The 16,181-nt window shown below is 41.2% G+C and overlaps 1 protein-coding gene across 2 annotated transcripts; it reads right to left on the bottom strand.

Annotated features, from left to right (window-relative positions):
- Positions 1-2,548: 2,548 nt before the first annotated feature.
- PRDX1 (peroxiredoxin 1) lies at positions 2,549-10,795 on the bottom strand. Of its 2 annotated transcripts, none has more exons than XM_083446135.1 (6): positions 10,633-10,795; positions 7,502-7,618; positions 6,342-6,495; positions 5,572-5,694; positions 4,791-4,921; positions 2,549-3,042 (listed from the first exon to the last, which is right to left on the bottom strand). In XM_083446135.1, the coding sequence occupies exons 2-6, from the start codon at positions 7,605-7,607 to the stop codon at positions 2,957-2,959; spliced, it is 600 nt and encodes a 199-aa protein (XP_083302261.1). In that variant the 5' UTR covers positions 7,608-7,618; positions 10,633-10,795; the 3' UTR covers positions 2,549-2,956. The 2 variants fall into 2 exon arrangements, with proteins under 2 accessions (XP_083302261.1, XP_083302262.1); XM_083446136.1 differs by having other exon boundaries at positions 7,502-7,612; positions 10,633-10,741.
- Positions 10,796-16,181: the final 5,386 nt, after the last annotated feature.

Raw genomic sequence — 16,181 nt, 5'->3', positions numbered from 1 at the left:
AAAGCATCATGATTAATCTCCAGGTTTTGTGGCACCAGTTCTTATCCTGCTTATCTTCACGTGCTTTGGAGGTGTGGTAAACTAGATTTCTACATCCATAATCTACAGTGTTATCTGCCAATATCATAATGGTGTTGAAAAGTTGTGCGCTCCACATGCAAGGATCAATGTGGCAATTGTTCTTGGTACGGAAGTATGAAGCTCTTCTGATTCCTAATCCTCATTAATCTTACTCCTTGTACACAAGAAGCAATAGCAACTGCCTTTGTTAGCTCCCCTCTAATTTTTCTAGCAGTTAATTCTGTTTGTCTGTGTGATACACCAGATGCCTATTATTACCTTCACAGGTGTGTAACACAGCAAAGACTAGTATGATGGCAAGTGAGGATACAAAGCATGGAGAATCAGAAGGAAAGGAGAGCCAAAGAACACTCAGCCCTAGGTACAAAGCTCACAGAAAATATAAAACAGCTTCAGAAGCCTTGGGTGTGTGCCAGCACATTTCAGCCAGTCCTGTTAGAGCCACCCATGGAAGTGGGGCAAGGGGGATAAAGTGAAGGGACTGCCTCAGAAGAATGTACATTAAATTAACCAGAAGTCTACTAGTAATCCTTACTGCATTAATCCACTTGACGCTATCAATTTAAGAGAGGATCCCAGCTATACCCCCTCCTCTGGCAATCTGCACAGGGTCTTGCTTGCTGGTTGCCATCAATTTGTTTTTGATTGATTTTATGGTGAAAAGTTTTTAGAATATTGGATTGTTTTGATTGTTGTTAGCCGCCCTGAGCCCAGCTTTGGCTGGGGAGGGCGGGGTATAAATAAAATTTTTTATTATTTATTATTATTATTATTTGAATATCACCATCTCAATTGATGCTTTGCAATCTTAGGAAATCAAGTCCTTTTAATATAGTGCCTTGTGGGGGTATTTCCTAATGTTAGGTGGCAGTGCCACAGTGTGGGTTCTATCAGTTAGTGCAGCAAGTACTGTTTCCCACTTCCTCAGGATATCCCCTAAATTGCAGGATGTTCAACCTGAATGGGTTCTCAAGATCAAGCACTTTTAGCAGCTGTTTTGTATTCTAATGCTTGGACAAGTACAGGAAGTTTGCTTTTAAGATGCTATTTTATCAATTTATATATCATATATTACTCCTTTCATATTTCTGGGAAGCATGTTGATCCTCCAATTTACTGAGTGCAGGTGTGAAACATGTAATCCTGAGCTAACTCAGTCTGGCTTCAGGTTGTTTTGGGACCTAGTCCGCATTAGTGGTCCTGATGGATGACCTTGATCACAGGAGAGTGTGACCCTGCAGCTCACTCTTTTTTGACAACAATCATGGTACCCACTTGGACCAGCAGTGCTGGGTGGGGATTTGTGGCACTTCACTGGTTCTGTTCCTTTCTGCAGGACCTTTCAGAGAATGACTCTGGGGGACTATAAACCGCTGGCATTTTTACTATTGGGTCTCTCACGGTACCACCACATCCCCAATGCTTCTAAACATCTACCATGTTACCTAAATGACCACTTTATCCCTTATAAACCGGCCAGATCACGGCACTCTTCTGAAGCCCTCCTGACATAGATTAAGTTTCTATGGGAACCAACATTTAGCATAGCAGCACAGGTGCTCTGGAACATTGTTTCAAGACTTACCACTTTGATAATTTGTCGACGATAAAAGTTGCTTTCTCCAGTCATTTTTAGACGTTTTATTTGATTCCTTGTTGGTAATTTGATCTGTATTTTATGTTGTTTTATTGTACTGTATACTGTCATGATTTTTTCCCTATGACTTGGCAGTTCATACACTTAGAAACAGAAAATACAGTGGTACCTCGCAAGACGAATGCCTCACAAGATGAATGCCTCGCAAGACGAAAGAGTTTTTCGTTTTCTGAGTTGCTTCGCAAGACGAATTTCCCTATGGGCTTGCTTCGCAAGACGAAAACGTCTTGCGCCCTTTTTTAAAAAACCGTCAATGCATTCCTATGGGAAACAGTCAATACACAGTGGTGCTTCGCAAGACGAAAATATTCACAAGACGAAAAAACTCGCAGAACGAATTAATTTCATCTTGCGAGGCACCACTGTAAATAAATAACGTAGAGAAATTCCAGAACTGCGCAAGTACACAAAATGTTGTGAGAGGGAAAGGACCATATCAGAGGCAGTACTGATAGGAAGGCAGTTAGGACTACGCAAGGACTAAGATCAATGGATGATTTTAGGCTTGCGGTTCAGGTTTTGGATAGTGAAAGTCTGTAAGTCATGAGTTATTAGACTGAAGGCTGCAGCATCTGTTACATGGCTAAAAGGGTTTGGCAACATGGTTAACAAAGTATGTAGCAGGGGTTGCATAAAGCTTAGGGTTTTTTACACGTTGATATGTATTTGATTATCTTTTCACACCCAGCTCAGAAATACCCCCCCCCCTCAAAGGAGTACAAAGACAAGCTTTCTGACAGAAAGAATGCCCTTTCAGAAGAGCTATTGCATGTTCCTGCTATACTGAGATCACTCAATTAATTAGAGACATTTAATGTTTAATGACAGTTTAATGACAGTACAAAACATCAGAAAAACCGACTGTTCTACATGCCTGTTCTATATCCCTGGGCCAATCATATACATGGTACTGGTCCTTTTTATCCACACTAGCACAAGGAGCAATTTCCCTTTCCTGGTTCTGATCAAAAGGACATATACTATCAACAATAGCTATTAAGTACTGACCAATGTTTCAGTTCATAATCCATTTACTCCAAAGCTGTCCTAGTAATGTAAATTGGATTGATCCAGAATAAATGGCATCTGAACTATAAACCAGTTAGCTCACAATAATTTTACTATTAAAAATAAGGAGAATGACAAGTACAGGTCTGCTTTTACTTATACAGGTTACAGAATAGATGCCTTGTACAAAAAAACAATCACACAGCACATTTAGTTCTGCTTGGAGAAGTACTCTCTACTCTTCTGAACATCAGGCTTGATAGTGTCTTTCCCAGGATGCCAGCCAGCAGGACACACTGAGGAGATAATAATATTAACTTTTAAGTTACTCCAGTAGTACAGACCGAAAACAGCATACAAAGAACTAAGTTGTTATGTCCATCACTAGACTTCACACAAGATGACTGGATCACTACAAGCTCCATCATCTATTTGACTAACTTCTGGAACTAGCAGCAGTCACCACCCCACCTCTTCTACAGATGGGCTTCTTGATGCAATTGTGTACCTGAGTTCAGTGGCGTAGCGTGGGGGGTGCAGGGGGGGCCGGCCGCACCATCTGGGGGTGCGCTCGCACTCGCAGCTCTCTGCCCCTACCTGGCTCACTCAGGGTTAGGGGGCACAAATTACTTGCCTTGCCCCGGGTGCTGACAACCCACGCTACACCACTGCCTGAGTTGCACAGGACAGCTGCCTCTTGGAAAAACCGAAGCGATTCAGTGTTTATGCATCTAAAATACTAGCCAAATAAATGCCTGACAGCAACAGAAGACTGAAATAATGACTGAGAGCAGGGAGGTTGGATGGAAGATGGGCCAGAGTTGAGAGTGAAAGACTAGTATTATGTGTCCATTGAAAAATAACAGCTGAAAGAGTCGCTTTGAGGGACTGAATGAAATGGGGAGATTAGAGAGCCAATGAGAGGCATATGTAGAAAAGGATAGACATTATGAAAGTTAGAACAGTCTGTACACAGTCCTGGATGTTATGTTCCTTAAGTAAATACATGTTTCTGTTTTAACTGTTCTGGTCAGGGTAGAGTCTAACGTAAATATATCTCACTGACTAAGAATATAAAGGAGGAGCCCTATTGCTTTCTGTAAGTAAATAGATGGTTGATTCAGGTATTTTAAAGAAAATCTTGATTCAGTGAAAAAGGAGGAATGCCCTTAGTGCCCACCTGGAAACAAACCTTTGCAAGGGAGCCTGGGAATATCACAATATGGTGGCAATGTGGCAGAACAGTAATATATACGGGTTATAACTGACATTTATCTGTTGGCAGTAGGGAAGGAAAAAAGGATGCATGTTGTACCTTGAGGGGGCACAAAATATACCATATTTTTCCGGGTATAAGTCTAGGTTTTTTCCCTTAAAAATAATGTTAAAAATTAGGGGGCATCTTATACATGGATAGTGCTGAGGTTGGACTGGCGATTGGTTGTTGCTGCAAAAATACATGGGGGTGTCTTATAGATGGAAAAATACAGTATGTTCTGTAGGAAATGGCCTCAACAAGAATCACACAGAGAAGACAATCAAATAATGTGAGGTGCCAACACAGCAGCCCCCAAACGCAACATTTTAGATTTCTTCCCATGGGAATGAATGGTAGCTACTCACTTCTGTGGAAAAATGCTACTGTGTATATGGGATACTGTCTTTACAGGGACAGTAGTTGCTGTCTACCTCTGACTCTAGTTTCTTGGTGGAAAGATGTTCTGGCCCTCCACCAGCTGTCAATACTATCTCTTATTTGTCCTGTAGATATAGCTAGAAACCAGAGAGACTCTTAAAAGCCTATTTCTATTTACCTATTCCTGGACTTTTTTTTAGCCATACAAGATGCTACTCAGGAACTGGATTTTTATCAATGAGATACTGTTTTAGAGAGCTATAGTCCTAGATTTTCACATTTATGTTTCTTTAAACATAGTATCCCCTTTGCAGGGAAGAGGATACACCATGTTAAGTGCATTCTCCTTTTTCCACTGAAAAACTTACTGCAGTTTATGCTTGCCTAGCCTGAACTTGACAGTCTTACCTTCTCCATGTTTGTCTGTAAACTGAAAAGCCTGAACTAGCCGGAGTGTTTCATCAACTGAGCGACCAACAGGGAGATCATTGATTGTGATCTGGCGCAAGATTCCCTTATCATCAATGATGAAGAGGCCCCTAAAGAGAGAAGACACACACACACAAAAAAAACCAAAACACTTAAATGTATGGTGGCAGAATATAAAAAAACTACAAACTAGCATTCAACACCAAATTCTGTACCATTTTAGTTCTTCTGAAAACATCTGGTACAACTTCCACCCTATATATAAATTAAAAGCAAAACTATATGGAGACTCATTTGCAGTTCCAAGCACTAAAACCTATATAGAACATTTCATAAAGGAATGTGGTAAAACTTCCCACGTACAGCCTCTTTACCTTTCACCCTTCAAGAGACTTCTAACTTGAATGTTAAAACTTTTGTTACAAGATACTAGCACTATTCTAAAGAACAGAGTTTAAATTTGAATTGATGTTTTTCAACCCAGGTGCTGATAGCGGATCTGGGAAGATGCCAAACGGAGATTGCATATATTCACACATTCACTTTCCTCTTCCCAGTGAAAAGGACATTCATAATTAAGGGCAGCCTTATTAACAGGACTAGTAAAGTGTGCATGTTGACTCAAAACTTGCATCACTTATTTTCTGTGGGCTTCTCCCTCTGATTAAGTTTTATCTTTTAGAACCTTTATCATGCAGTGCTCTATATACCACAAGTCACTAAGTCACAAGTCACTAAGAGGCTGCAGTGGTAACCTTACCTGTAGGAAATGCCTTCATCTTCTTTTAATACTCCATACTTTTTAGAAATTTCACGGTTTGTGTCAGACACTAAGGGAATACGCATGCAGCCTAGTCCACCCTGTTTTTTGGGTGTGTTGATCCTGTTAACAACAAGAAGAAAGGCATTTTATAATGCAGGTTAGTATTTCAGTAATATACTTGTCCTTCTGTACACTTAACACATTCGACTACAGCATAATATCTAAAGTACAGAAGATTCAGTGGTCTTTACAAAAGAGGCAGTGACCCAAAACTTCCTGACTAGTTTCAAGCACTAGTTTGGAATTATTTCAAGTCCCAATCCATGTTACTGGAGTGGTGTGGGAACAGCTTCCTAGTGGTCCGGTTCCACACTGCTCTTACAATATCCAATAAAGGAAACCCACATGGTTCTTACCATAATGGCCAGAGAAGCAGCTTCATTGGGTCTAAGGTTACAGCTCAAGCTGCTCAAGTTCAGGGACTTAAGATGACTACACTTAAAAAGCTACAGGACCGGATCAGAACAGGATTGTGAAGGGTGGGCAAAAAACCCTTAACCAACCCCCTTTCTAGCACAAATTGATTTGTGAGCAGGATGGTGTTTTCTCTCTCTTGCACAGGACATGAGGCTGGGTTAGCGGAAAAAAGAAATAGCTGGCAATAGTCACTTGTTGGTAGCTGCTTCTTTCACCCATTTAACAGGCTTATAACTTTTAACGTAGGAGACCCCCAGAGAATAAAAAGGCTGAGGTCCAAATATTCTTACCAGGCAAGATGGCAAAAGTGAGAGTCGACAGAAGCACCAATCACTTCGCAGTTGATTTTTCTAAACTCCTCAGATCTGTCACTGAATGCAATGATCTCAGTTGGGCAGACAAAGGTAAAGTCAAGTGGATAGAAGAAGAACACAACATATTTCCCTGGAGAAGAAGTTAACAGATTAGTCTCTTACGTGAAGATTCCCACCACAGCAAAGCTGGAAGCAATTCAAAAGCCACAAATTTCTGATTCCAAATATTAACAGCTTTGTGGCATTCTACCCGACAGGTGAGGAGCCTTTTTTGGCATGGCAGGCCAGTTGTTTATCTTCTGCCACCACGGATAGCAAACTTTGCACACGATCACCTTACTTGTCAGTCATCTGATGTCATACTGCCACCAGTTGATTTGACAGGTGAGTTGGACCACTAGGGAGGGCTAAGAGAGAGATATACAATGGTACCTCGGGTTACATACGCTTCAGGTTACATATGCTTCAGGTTACAGACTCTGCTAACCCAGAAATAGTACCTCAGGTTAAGAACTTGGCTTCAGGATAAGAACAGAAATTGGGCGGCAGTAATGTGGAGGCAGCGGGAGGCCCCATTAGCTAAAGTGGTGCTTCCGGTTAAGAACTTTTTCAGGTTAAGAACGGACCTCCTGAACGAATTAAGTACATAACCAGAGGTACCACAGAGCAGGATTGAACTCCCTGGGCATCTGCCACACCTGAGGTCACATATGGGGCAGGTGGGTGTGGTTTAAGAAAAACAGCCTAGTGAGCCTAGTTTGGACTGTAGGCTGAAAGTTTCCCACCCATCCTCTCTTCTCTCCTTAATCTCCAAATAAACAAAAGAAGTGCTGCAAATAAAAGTCATAACTATTTTCTTCCAAGCTAGCAGAAGTGACACATGCAAGGACAACATACATACTAGAACAGAATAGGGTACCTACATGCAGATGTGTTAGTAACTTTCTGAGGACTTATTTGCAATACTATCCAATGCATTTTTGTGAATGCCAACAAAACTTCCATTTCAGAATCAAAGAAGGTTATGTTGTTAGTCCAGACAGTTAAGTTAGGGTTTTATAAATGTCACATACTTATCAGTACCTCAGTAAACCCTTGCCAACAAATACAAATACAACATGCTTTATTGCACTTACCTTTGTACTGAGAGAGTGTGATTTCTTTGAATTGCCCATCTGGCATTACAGCCGTGGCCAGAAAGTCTGGGGCTGGCTTCCCAATGTGAGCATCTCCTGCTGACATTCTGACTGGAGCTGGAGAAAGTTTAAACTTGTTAGGTTCTGTGGCTTTTACATTGACCCACCCCAGGAGACGAAACCCATTAGCAAAAGTTTAGCATACATTTAAAATACAATTTAGAATGTGCTGGACTGAACAGAACTACTGCAGGTTTGTCAAGATATTGTAGGAACAACTATTTCATTACCTCAGTATTTGGACCAAAAGAAAAAGAACCTTCACTATCTGTATATTCAATACTTTTTTAAAAACACAATCGATGTAGCACACAAAACAGATGTTAAATGTTCCACATGCTTTAATTTAAGCAGTATCTGCTGAGTTATAAACTCCATGGGTACAAGTAAGTAAACTCTACTTTTACCCTTCAGTATCTACTCTGCAGCACGGGGGAGCCTTCAGCCCAAGAGGTTATTTCAGGCAAGCAAGCTACGCCCATACTCTTTGATTTCAAACTACCGTACGTACATGGGCAAAGGAAAGCGGCCCCACCCGCCAAAGTTGAACTGCAGAGTATGAAGTCGCAATAGGAGTCATAGGGCCCCTCTGCCAAAGGGCAAGGCCAAATGTCATCATGCATGCAGCCTGAAATACATTTTAAAGTATGTACTTCAACTAAGTTTATGTTGCCACATAATTTTAAATATCTGAACCTTAACACCACCAAATTTTCTACTGTGATTGTAGCCAACTATGCATTAGCATAGTTTTTAAGATATAATATGACTCAAGAATACATACCAATCACCTTTAAATGCCAACATTAATTGTCTCAACAGAGCAGAAAAAGATTAGATGTGTGCATCCTGCCATCTTTAAGCAAACTGGAAAGATACTGAGGGAAGCGCTCAGTCAAGTGTAAATGTATCAATTTTGTTTTTTTCATAGATTCACAGAACTGCAGAGTTGCAAGAGGCCCTCAAGGGTCATTTAGTCCAACCCCATGCAGTGCAGGAATCTCAGCTAAAGCATCCATGACAGATGGGCATCCAACCTCCACTTAAAAACCTCCAAGGAAGGAGAGTCCACAACCTCCCAAGGAAGTCTGTTCCACTGTCCAACAAGAGACACTTTAAGGGATAATCTATACTAACAATAGGAACATGAAACTTAACAGCATTCTGTAGAACAAGAGTGGCTCCCACAAACATTTTTTCCCCTTCCCACCATCACCCATGGGGCAGCAGGGGCAAAATGAAAAAAAATATTAGATGCAGAACTGGGTTGGGGAGTGGAAAACTGAACCCTCTAGACTAAAATTTTAAAAGTATTTATATACCACCATCTGCTAAAGTATCAAGGCGGTATACAATAAGTATATAATAAAATGCAAAACTATTAAAAATATAAAATTAAAGGTAATGTGAAATATGCATTCTAAGCATATTTAATAAGGATGGCTCCAAACAGTTCCCAAAGGAGCAATCTGATAACCACATGAGGAGCAATAATTCCCCTTCAGGTGATCTGCCTGGATCAGCTGCATAGGGAGGGTTGTCTGACTCTGTGTGTGCATGCACATGTATGTGAAAGTGTGTACAGCCCTTGGGCCAAAAAATTAAAAAGGAATTTTAAACCACAATACATTTCAGTGGCTTTAGTAGCTACCCATCAGTGTTCGAAACTCCTATTGTTCTAGGCGCATTTTGCGACAGGGAATTTCATTAGGGTAAGCAGTTTCTGAGCTCTGGGCGCAGTACTGCATCTAAGATTTCAGAATAAAAATGCAGAGTGACTGGAGAAGAGACCCTCTTAAGAATATTAGGGGAAGGACTAGACCATGTGAAAAATGAACATAATATTTTAGCTGCAGTTCATTCATTTTCAGCTTTGTATTCTTGTTATAAAAAAGCGCGCCCAAACATTCCGTTGTTGCACCCATAACCCAGGTTTAAGGCGCCACTTAGCTCTGAGCTTTCATATCTCAGTTTCTAACACTGTTCCCCATACAACTTGGCTCTAGCACAAGAAAATAACAGCTGCGTTATTTTAAAAGTAAGCCTTGAGATTAGCTGCGTAATGCACAAGAAGTATTCCAAGTATAAACTCAGTACATCCCAAAACAGGCAACGGTGCACAAATCAGAGTTCCAGATGATCATCTCAACCCCAATATGCCAAAAATAATAGTAACACTACTCAAATCAGTGCAATTAACTTTAAACGGTTTAGTTTTCCATTACGCAATGGTATGGAAATGAAACCGATAAGAGGAAACTCGTTCATCACTAGCTAGCCTTCGCCCATTTCAACTCTCTTGCACACTGTGCGTCATGTTCATTCGCTAAATTCCACGGAGCTCAGTAGCACCTTTTCAGGTACCTGAGCCCAGGGCTACAACCTCGACCTTACTCTATAATTATATTTAAAAACTGCCATCTCTCGTGGAACACAAGACAACGGCCCCTAACCCGCGGAGGCAGCAGCCTTCCAACTCTCAAATTCCCTATTTTGCGTCCAAGCATCCCAACTTCTCTCCCTACCAAAATAAATGCAGCTTCACGCCCAACCAAACCCACCATCAGCCCATTGAAACGACCAGCAGAAGGAGCCGGCGGCCAGCCCGACAACAGCGAGAACCGCGACGTCCTTTGAAGTTCATTGACTTAATAGCACAATTTCACTTAATAGCTCGGGCGTCGATCGCACCCAGAGCTTTTCCCCACCCTGCAGGCTGCACTTCCCAACTTCCGAGCCTCTTTAAACCGGGATCTTTTGTTGCGCCAGGAAACCGAGGCGAAGAAAAACGACCCGAAGCTCGACCAAGGCAGGAAACTGAACTCAGCTCCGCTCTCCCTCCACCTGTTGGGCTACCAGGCGCCGGGGAGCAAAGCCCAGCTAAGTTACACACACAGATCTACATCAGGAAACCGTCTACAATTAATTTGACACACAAAACAGCAGATCTCAAATACTATTAGGAAGCACATTCTATTACAGCAAACGAACAAAACCTGTACGAACTGCAGGCCAGCCCTGCCCTGGCCCAGATTCTCATTTTGGACGGCAGAGAGAGAGGTATGTTTTACCTAATGCGAAATTACCCGCTTCCTCAAATATCCTCTTGCCGCTCCCGGCTCGAAACAAAAAAAGATCCAGCCCTGCAGGCAGTGCCCCTTCTGTTTTATACCTTCTCAACTCTCGCGAGAGCACGAAGCCAAAGAACTTGTCGGTTGGCGCCTCCTTCCCGGCTCTCCTGCTTTCTGGCGTAGCTGCTGCGCCAGCATGACTTTGCATTTTGCGGCTTTTTGGTCGCCAGCATAACTTTTGGTGCTGCTGGTTTTAGAATCGGCTGTTGTTGTTTTTTGTAGTTGGTGGGTGGGTGGGAATCAGGGCCAACTGTACTGCACAGATCTTGATAGTTTTTTGGGGGAAAGGTGCCCCCTCCCCTTCGACAAATCGCGTGGGGAAGGGAAGAAACGTGAATTCTAGCTGCAGAGTTATGGTTTGATTAGACTCGTGTTTTATGGGTGATGCAAACCATGCATGACTACAAAGCGGCGGCGGCGGTGGTTCCAGTCGTTTCACTGAAACCGTGTTGTGCAACCGATCTGAATTGAAAATGCAAAGTCATGTGGAATAGACAGTTTGCTGTGTGAAAGGGAAGGACTTTGGGATTTGCCCAGTTAACACCACAGCTTGGTCACAACGATGGTGCTTGAGCGAAACTTGGGTCACATAAGGAATTCTGTTTTCAGATAGATGTGACACGTTGGCATTTAAACTATCACATCCCTTTGTTGTAAAAACGTGGAAACCTCACGGATTCTATTCATTCCTGGGATCCTTCATTTCACAACTTTAGTTTTCGGTGGAGACCTGTGCATTGCTTCAGACTAGTTGGGTTCCTGCCATACAATTTACAACTGAACTCCTGTTCCTTGCTGACATAGGAATAGTCATACTATATCTATTTAAGGATCATACCAAAGGCCTGTCCAGTATCATGTTCCCCACAATGCACAATCAGGTGGTCCCTGGGAGGCCAAAAGCAGAAGGTGAAAACACATCCCTCTGCCTTTGTTGCTCTGGAGCTGAAGTATCAAGGTACTTCTGAACCTCTAAGTGATATATAATCAACATGACTAACAACAGCTACCTACAGTCTCCCATCTTCCTCTATAATGAACTCAAAATTGCTGTCCCACATAAAGCAAAAGACAATGGCCTGTAAATCCTGAATACAAGCAGCATTCGTACACAAAATTCTCCATTTTGTGTCCAAGCATCCCAGACAACACACTGTTAACAAAATGAGTAGTAAGGGTAAAGGGACCCCTGACCGTTAGGCCCAGTCGTGGATGACTATGGGGTTGCGGCGCTCATCTCCCTTCATTGGCCGAGGGAGCCAGCGTACAGCTTCCAGGTCATGTGGCCAGCATGACTAAGCCGCTTCTGGCGAATCAGAGCAGCACACAGAAACACCGTTTACCTTCCTGCCGGAGTGGTACCTAGTTATCTACTTGCACTTTGAAGTGCTTTTGAACTGCTAGGTTGGCAGGAGCAGGGACCGAGCAACGGGAACGCACCGCCAACCTTCTGATTGGCAAACCCTAGGCTCAGTGGTTTAGACCACAGTGCCACCTGCATCGTAGTAGTACTAGCACCTATTTTTTTACTAGAAAATGCACTGATTGTAAGTAGTATAAAATTCAATCAAATTGCTTTGTCAGTTTTCTGCTGGAATTACAAAACTGAATAGCCAATAGTTCTGTTCAAACAGGTTTTATAAAATGGGAGTTGCCTGGATGTGGATTTTTCCATAATCCCAGATTACCTTTGGGCTGTTAGTGGTGAGAGAATGTTACTTTACGCTCAGAGGCATATATACTATTATTAACCATTGATGTGCACATTATCCTGCAAGGCCAAATAAAGCCACATTTTCAGTCACTTAGCTGTAACTGGAAGCAAACAGAAACTCAGTACTGTATTTTGTTGATTCAGCCAAAAACAACATTATCAACAGTGTTTGCAAGATACCAGTGCCATATTTCCTTGTAACCAGGGAGGTGGCATGTTACTGGATAATCTATTTTTCCTATTTGAAGGTTAATTATTTTAAAATCTCTGCTATTCATTAGTTAGTCTTATTCACATGAGCTATCCTCTTGTCAGTGGCTCATACATGCTGCTTTGAATAGCTTATTCATCTGTTCTCTTCAACTCAGGTATTTATTGTTGCTTTATTTTCTCTCTGCTCAACTTTCTTATGCAACTTTTCTGTTCCTTTCCTCTGGGATACCTCTTTTTTACTTTGATTCCAAGAGACAGATAACACTGTGGAGAAGTAATCATGTGAGAAGCCAAATGGGGATTTGTTTCTGTACCTCTGAGATGTATGGATTTGGGCCAAATGACTGCAGTAATCATGAAGGTTGACTGAGAGGAATAATGAATCATTTCAGAAGCAAATAACACCTGCCCCAAGTCCCAGTTGCCTTTAAATGCATGTCAGTGTTTCCATTTATTGAAACAATATTTCCATTTTAATGCTATGCTACTTCTCAGATACAGGCTGCTATTACATTATTGTAAAGAATCAAGAGTTTGAATTAGTATGTATTATGGAATAACGACACTCAGGACTGGTGATTATATAATCCAGGAGGAGGAAAAACGAGATGGGCAAACTAATTCAATAAACGTTTACTCAGAAGTAAGACACACAAAAAGTTCAATGCACACTTCCAAGTAGGTTTGAACTAATTGAACTCAGTGAGGCTTACTTATGGGTAACAAAATTTAGTATTGAAACACTGTGCTAGATTAGAAGTATGATTGAACTGATCCACTATGATTTTTTTCATGGATTATGTTGCAAGAATAATGATCTGAAACTCAGTGTTTAATTCTTTAAAAAACATAATGTTATACAGGATAATATTCTTATCTTTTGGGTTTATGTTTAACTTTATTTTATATGATTTGAATAGTGTATTTGAAATTCACGACTATAAAATGCTAATCTGAGGGGAAAGGAAAGATGGATTAATCAATAACAGCAGAATTAATGTCTAAAGTCCAAGCCACATGTACAAGTGTGCAAAATAGTAAGGAATGTGTTACATATTACCAACTCCCTATACAAAAGGAAATAATGTATTCATGTATTTATTCATAAATGTAAATTATATAATATCTCTCTGTGTAAATTCATAATCTAAAGAGGTCTAGAAACTATCCAGTAAAAGTATCAATTAGAGAGATCTAGAAAACAATCTGAAATTTTTAAAACTACCGTAAGTGAAAGAACCGGAGCTGGTACAATACTTTTTGTTGCCTGATGCAAAAAGCAAATAAAAAAACACTACCACCACCCAATCCCTAAGGCTGGCCAAGTTATTTTGACACCAGAGGCAGAAAATCCCACATGTAGTACTTCTCCCTTGCAGTAAAAATACAATAACAATACATTAAATAGCTAACAATTTGCTACTCTTTCATGACACGCAATATCATCTGTCTGAGGCTGCTTCATCACTCTACTTAATGTTACAATAGGTTCGGGGTGGGGGGAGAGGAATGCAGGTGTTACTGCACATGATTTATCTCCTTAAATTATTTCATATGCCAGTGGTCTACTCATGTGAGCCATATAATCTCTTCAGTGGGAGTTCATGAAGGGTCACAGGAACTACATTCATAATAAGAATTACTGTATACCAAGATACAGTGTTTCTAACTATTTTATAATTTATTAAGGTTCATATTATGAATTGGATATATGTTTTGGGGCACCAAAACATTTTAAGTGCTTAGGGCCTCTAAAAGTCTTAATCTGGCCCTGCCCAGATGACAAGCCCCACTTCTTAGCTGACATGATCCAAAGGAAAGTTGATGTGATCCAAAGGAAAGCAGGGCAATACATTGGGCACCAGCATGGCTGCAGGAGTTGCTGGAAGGAGTTGTACAAGATGCCATCCAGCCATTTTAGGGATTCCAATCCAGATTTGTGTAGTTTAATTCTTAGTCTTATCTTCTCCCTAAGATGTCCTGCAAGGCAGCAGGTAAGGGGGACAAATATAGACTTGATTATCAATGGCCGAGTTTGTCAGAAGCAAGTAGCAGATTGAGACTGCAATCCTAACTCCATTTACCTGGTAGCAAGTCCACGCTGAATATAGTAGGGTTTACTTCTGAGTAGGCATGGTTGGTACTGCATTCTTGATCTCCAGTCCATGAGGCCTGGTGTCTGTTGAAATTCCTTTATCCACACAACTCTTAGGTGCAGGAGTCCTATCCTCTTGCATCTGGCTACCTGTATACAGTATATAAGTGAATGATTTCTATTCAGACCTGTGGAGAAAGGTAAAGTACTGCATTTGAAAACAATTGTGTAGGGAAGGCAAAACATGCCTGCTCCAGAGACTAGACCCAGCCTCCATTGCCAAGGGATCTGACTCCTTACCACATTGTGCAATTATGACTAAAATAATGCCTATTATTATGATAGGTGGAGAAGATAAGGAAGAAATGTTTGTATTTTACAAACACTTAATAAATTTTATTTCTTTGTCATACTGGGGAGGAGGGACGTGTCACTTCAGCCCATTCACACATTGAAATAATGCATGTGGGAGATGCAGCGTCAGCCCTGTGTAGCTCAATTTGCTGTCAGCTATGCATTTTGCATTCACGTGAAGAGCCCTTGGCATATACTGACATATATATTTACACAGCCTGATGTGTGTAGGATCCCAAAAACCATGGGTGGAACAAGAGCTCTACCTGTGCACATATGTATGTGAGGTGGTAGTGGGACCCGTGACAGGACTACACACTTCAACCTCCACAAACTGCTTTACCATTAAAAAAGGATGGGAGTGGGTTCAAGCTAGTAGATTCAAGCATAACTGGAAGTAGAATATAAGGTGGGGTATGTGCAGATAAAGGGGTGTAACAATTTTTTTTTTTCTGGGCGGATGCAGGGGTACACATACCCCTAAACATTTTGTGAATCTAAGTTTGGCCTCATTGAGGGGCAGCATTTCAATATGAGTATGAGAATGTGAGTACCCCTAATCTTTTTTTTAAGAAAAAAAGCACTGGGTGTAACTAGTCAGACAAGGAAATGTTCTGTTTTATTTATTACGTTATATGGAACAAATAGGTTGCAATCAGCAAATCTGAAAGAAACTGAAGCTATCAGAGGTTGGCAGTTAGGCAGTTAGTCCTGGTCTCATCATGCCCTTGAATGCACATTTCTCCCGTGTAAATGAATTGCTGCAAATGGAGTCAGGCAGGAGTAAAGATACCTTTTGGCATAGTTTCTGTTATTGCTACCACTGACAATCCTGGTAGTATCTTTCGCCACATTCCTTATCTAATTATGAACATCTTTCTAGCTTTGAGATGAGGCAATCCTGGGATCTTGTCCTTTTATCATACTCTGGTTGCAGCATGACCAGGCAACCCCACCCCAGCTGTCGTAGATAATATACCCAAAATTGGAATGCAAACTTTCTTCAGTAAAGCTTTCTGCCAGATTGTAATGGAAGCGATTTAATTCTACCAAACCCTTTCCGAAAGAGGGGGAATATAGAGCAATAACTGTTAACGCATCGCGCCCACGTGA

Source organism: Podarcis tiliguerta (assembly GCF_965153285.1).
Source record: "Podarcis tiliguerta genome assembly, chromosome: 6".
In the NCBI taxonomy this organism is placed as follows: domain Eukaryota; kingdom Metazoa; phylum Chordata; class Lepidosauria; order Squamata; family Lacertidae; genus Podarcis; species Podarcis tiliguerta.
This window is presented reverse-complemented; position numbering and strand designations above follow the sequence as displayed.

Bases quoted from the DNA above. Each gene is read 5' to 3' on its own strand.
- PRDX1 (XM_083446135.1), bottom strand. From the start codon at position 7,607: ATGTCAGCAGGAGATGCTCACATTGGGAAGCCAGCCCCAGACTTTCTG. The intron at 5,695-6,341 runs GTAAGAATATTT...TGTTGTTAACAG, and splicing joins CACTTTTGCCATCTTGCCTG to GATCAACACACCCAAAAAAC. The intron at 3,043-4,790 runs GTAAGACTGTCA...TTATCTCCTCAG, and splicing joins TACAGACAAACATGGAGAAG to TGTGTCCTGCTGGCTGGCAT.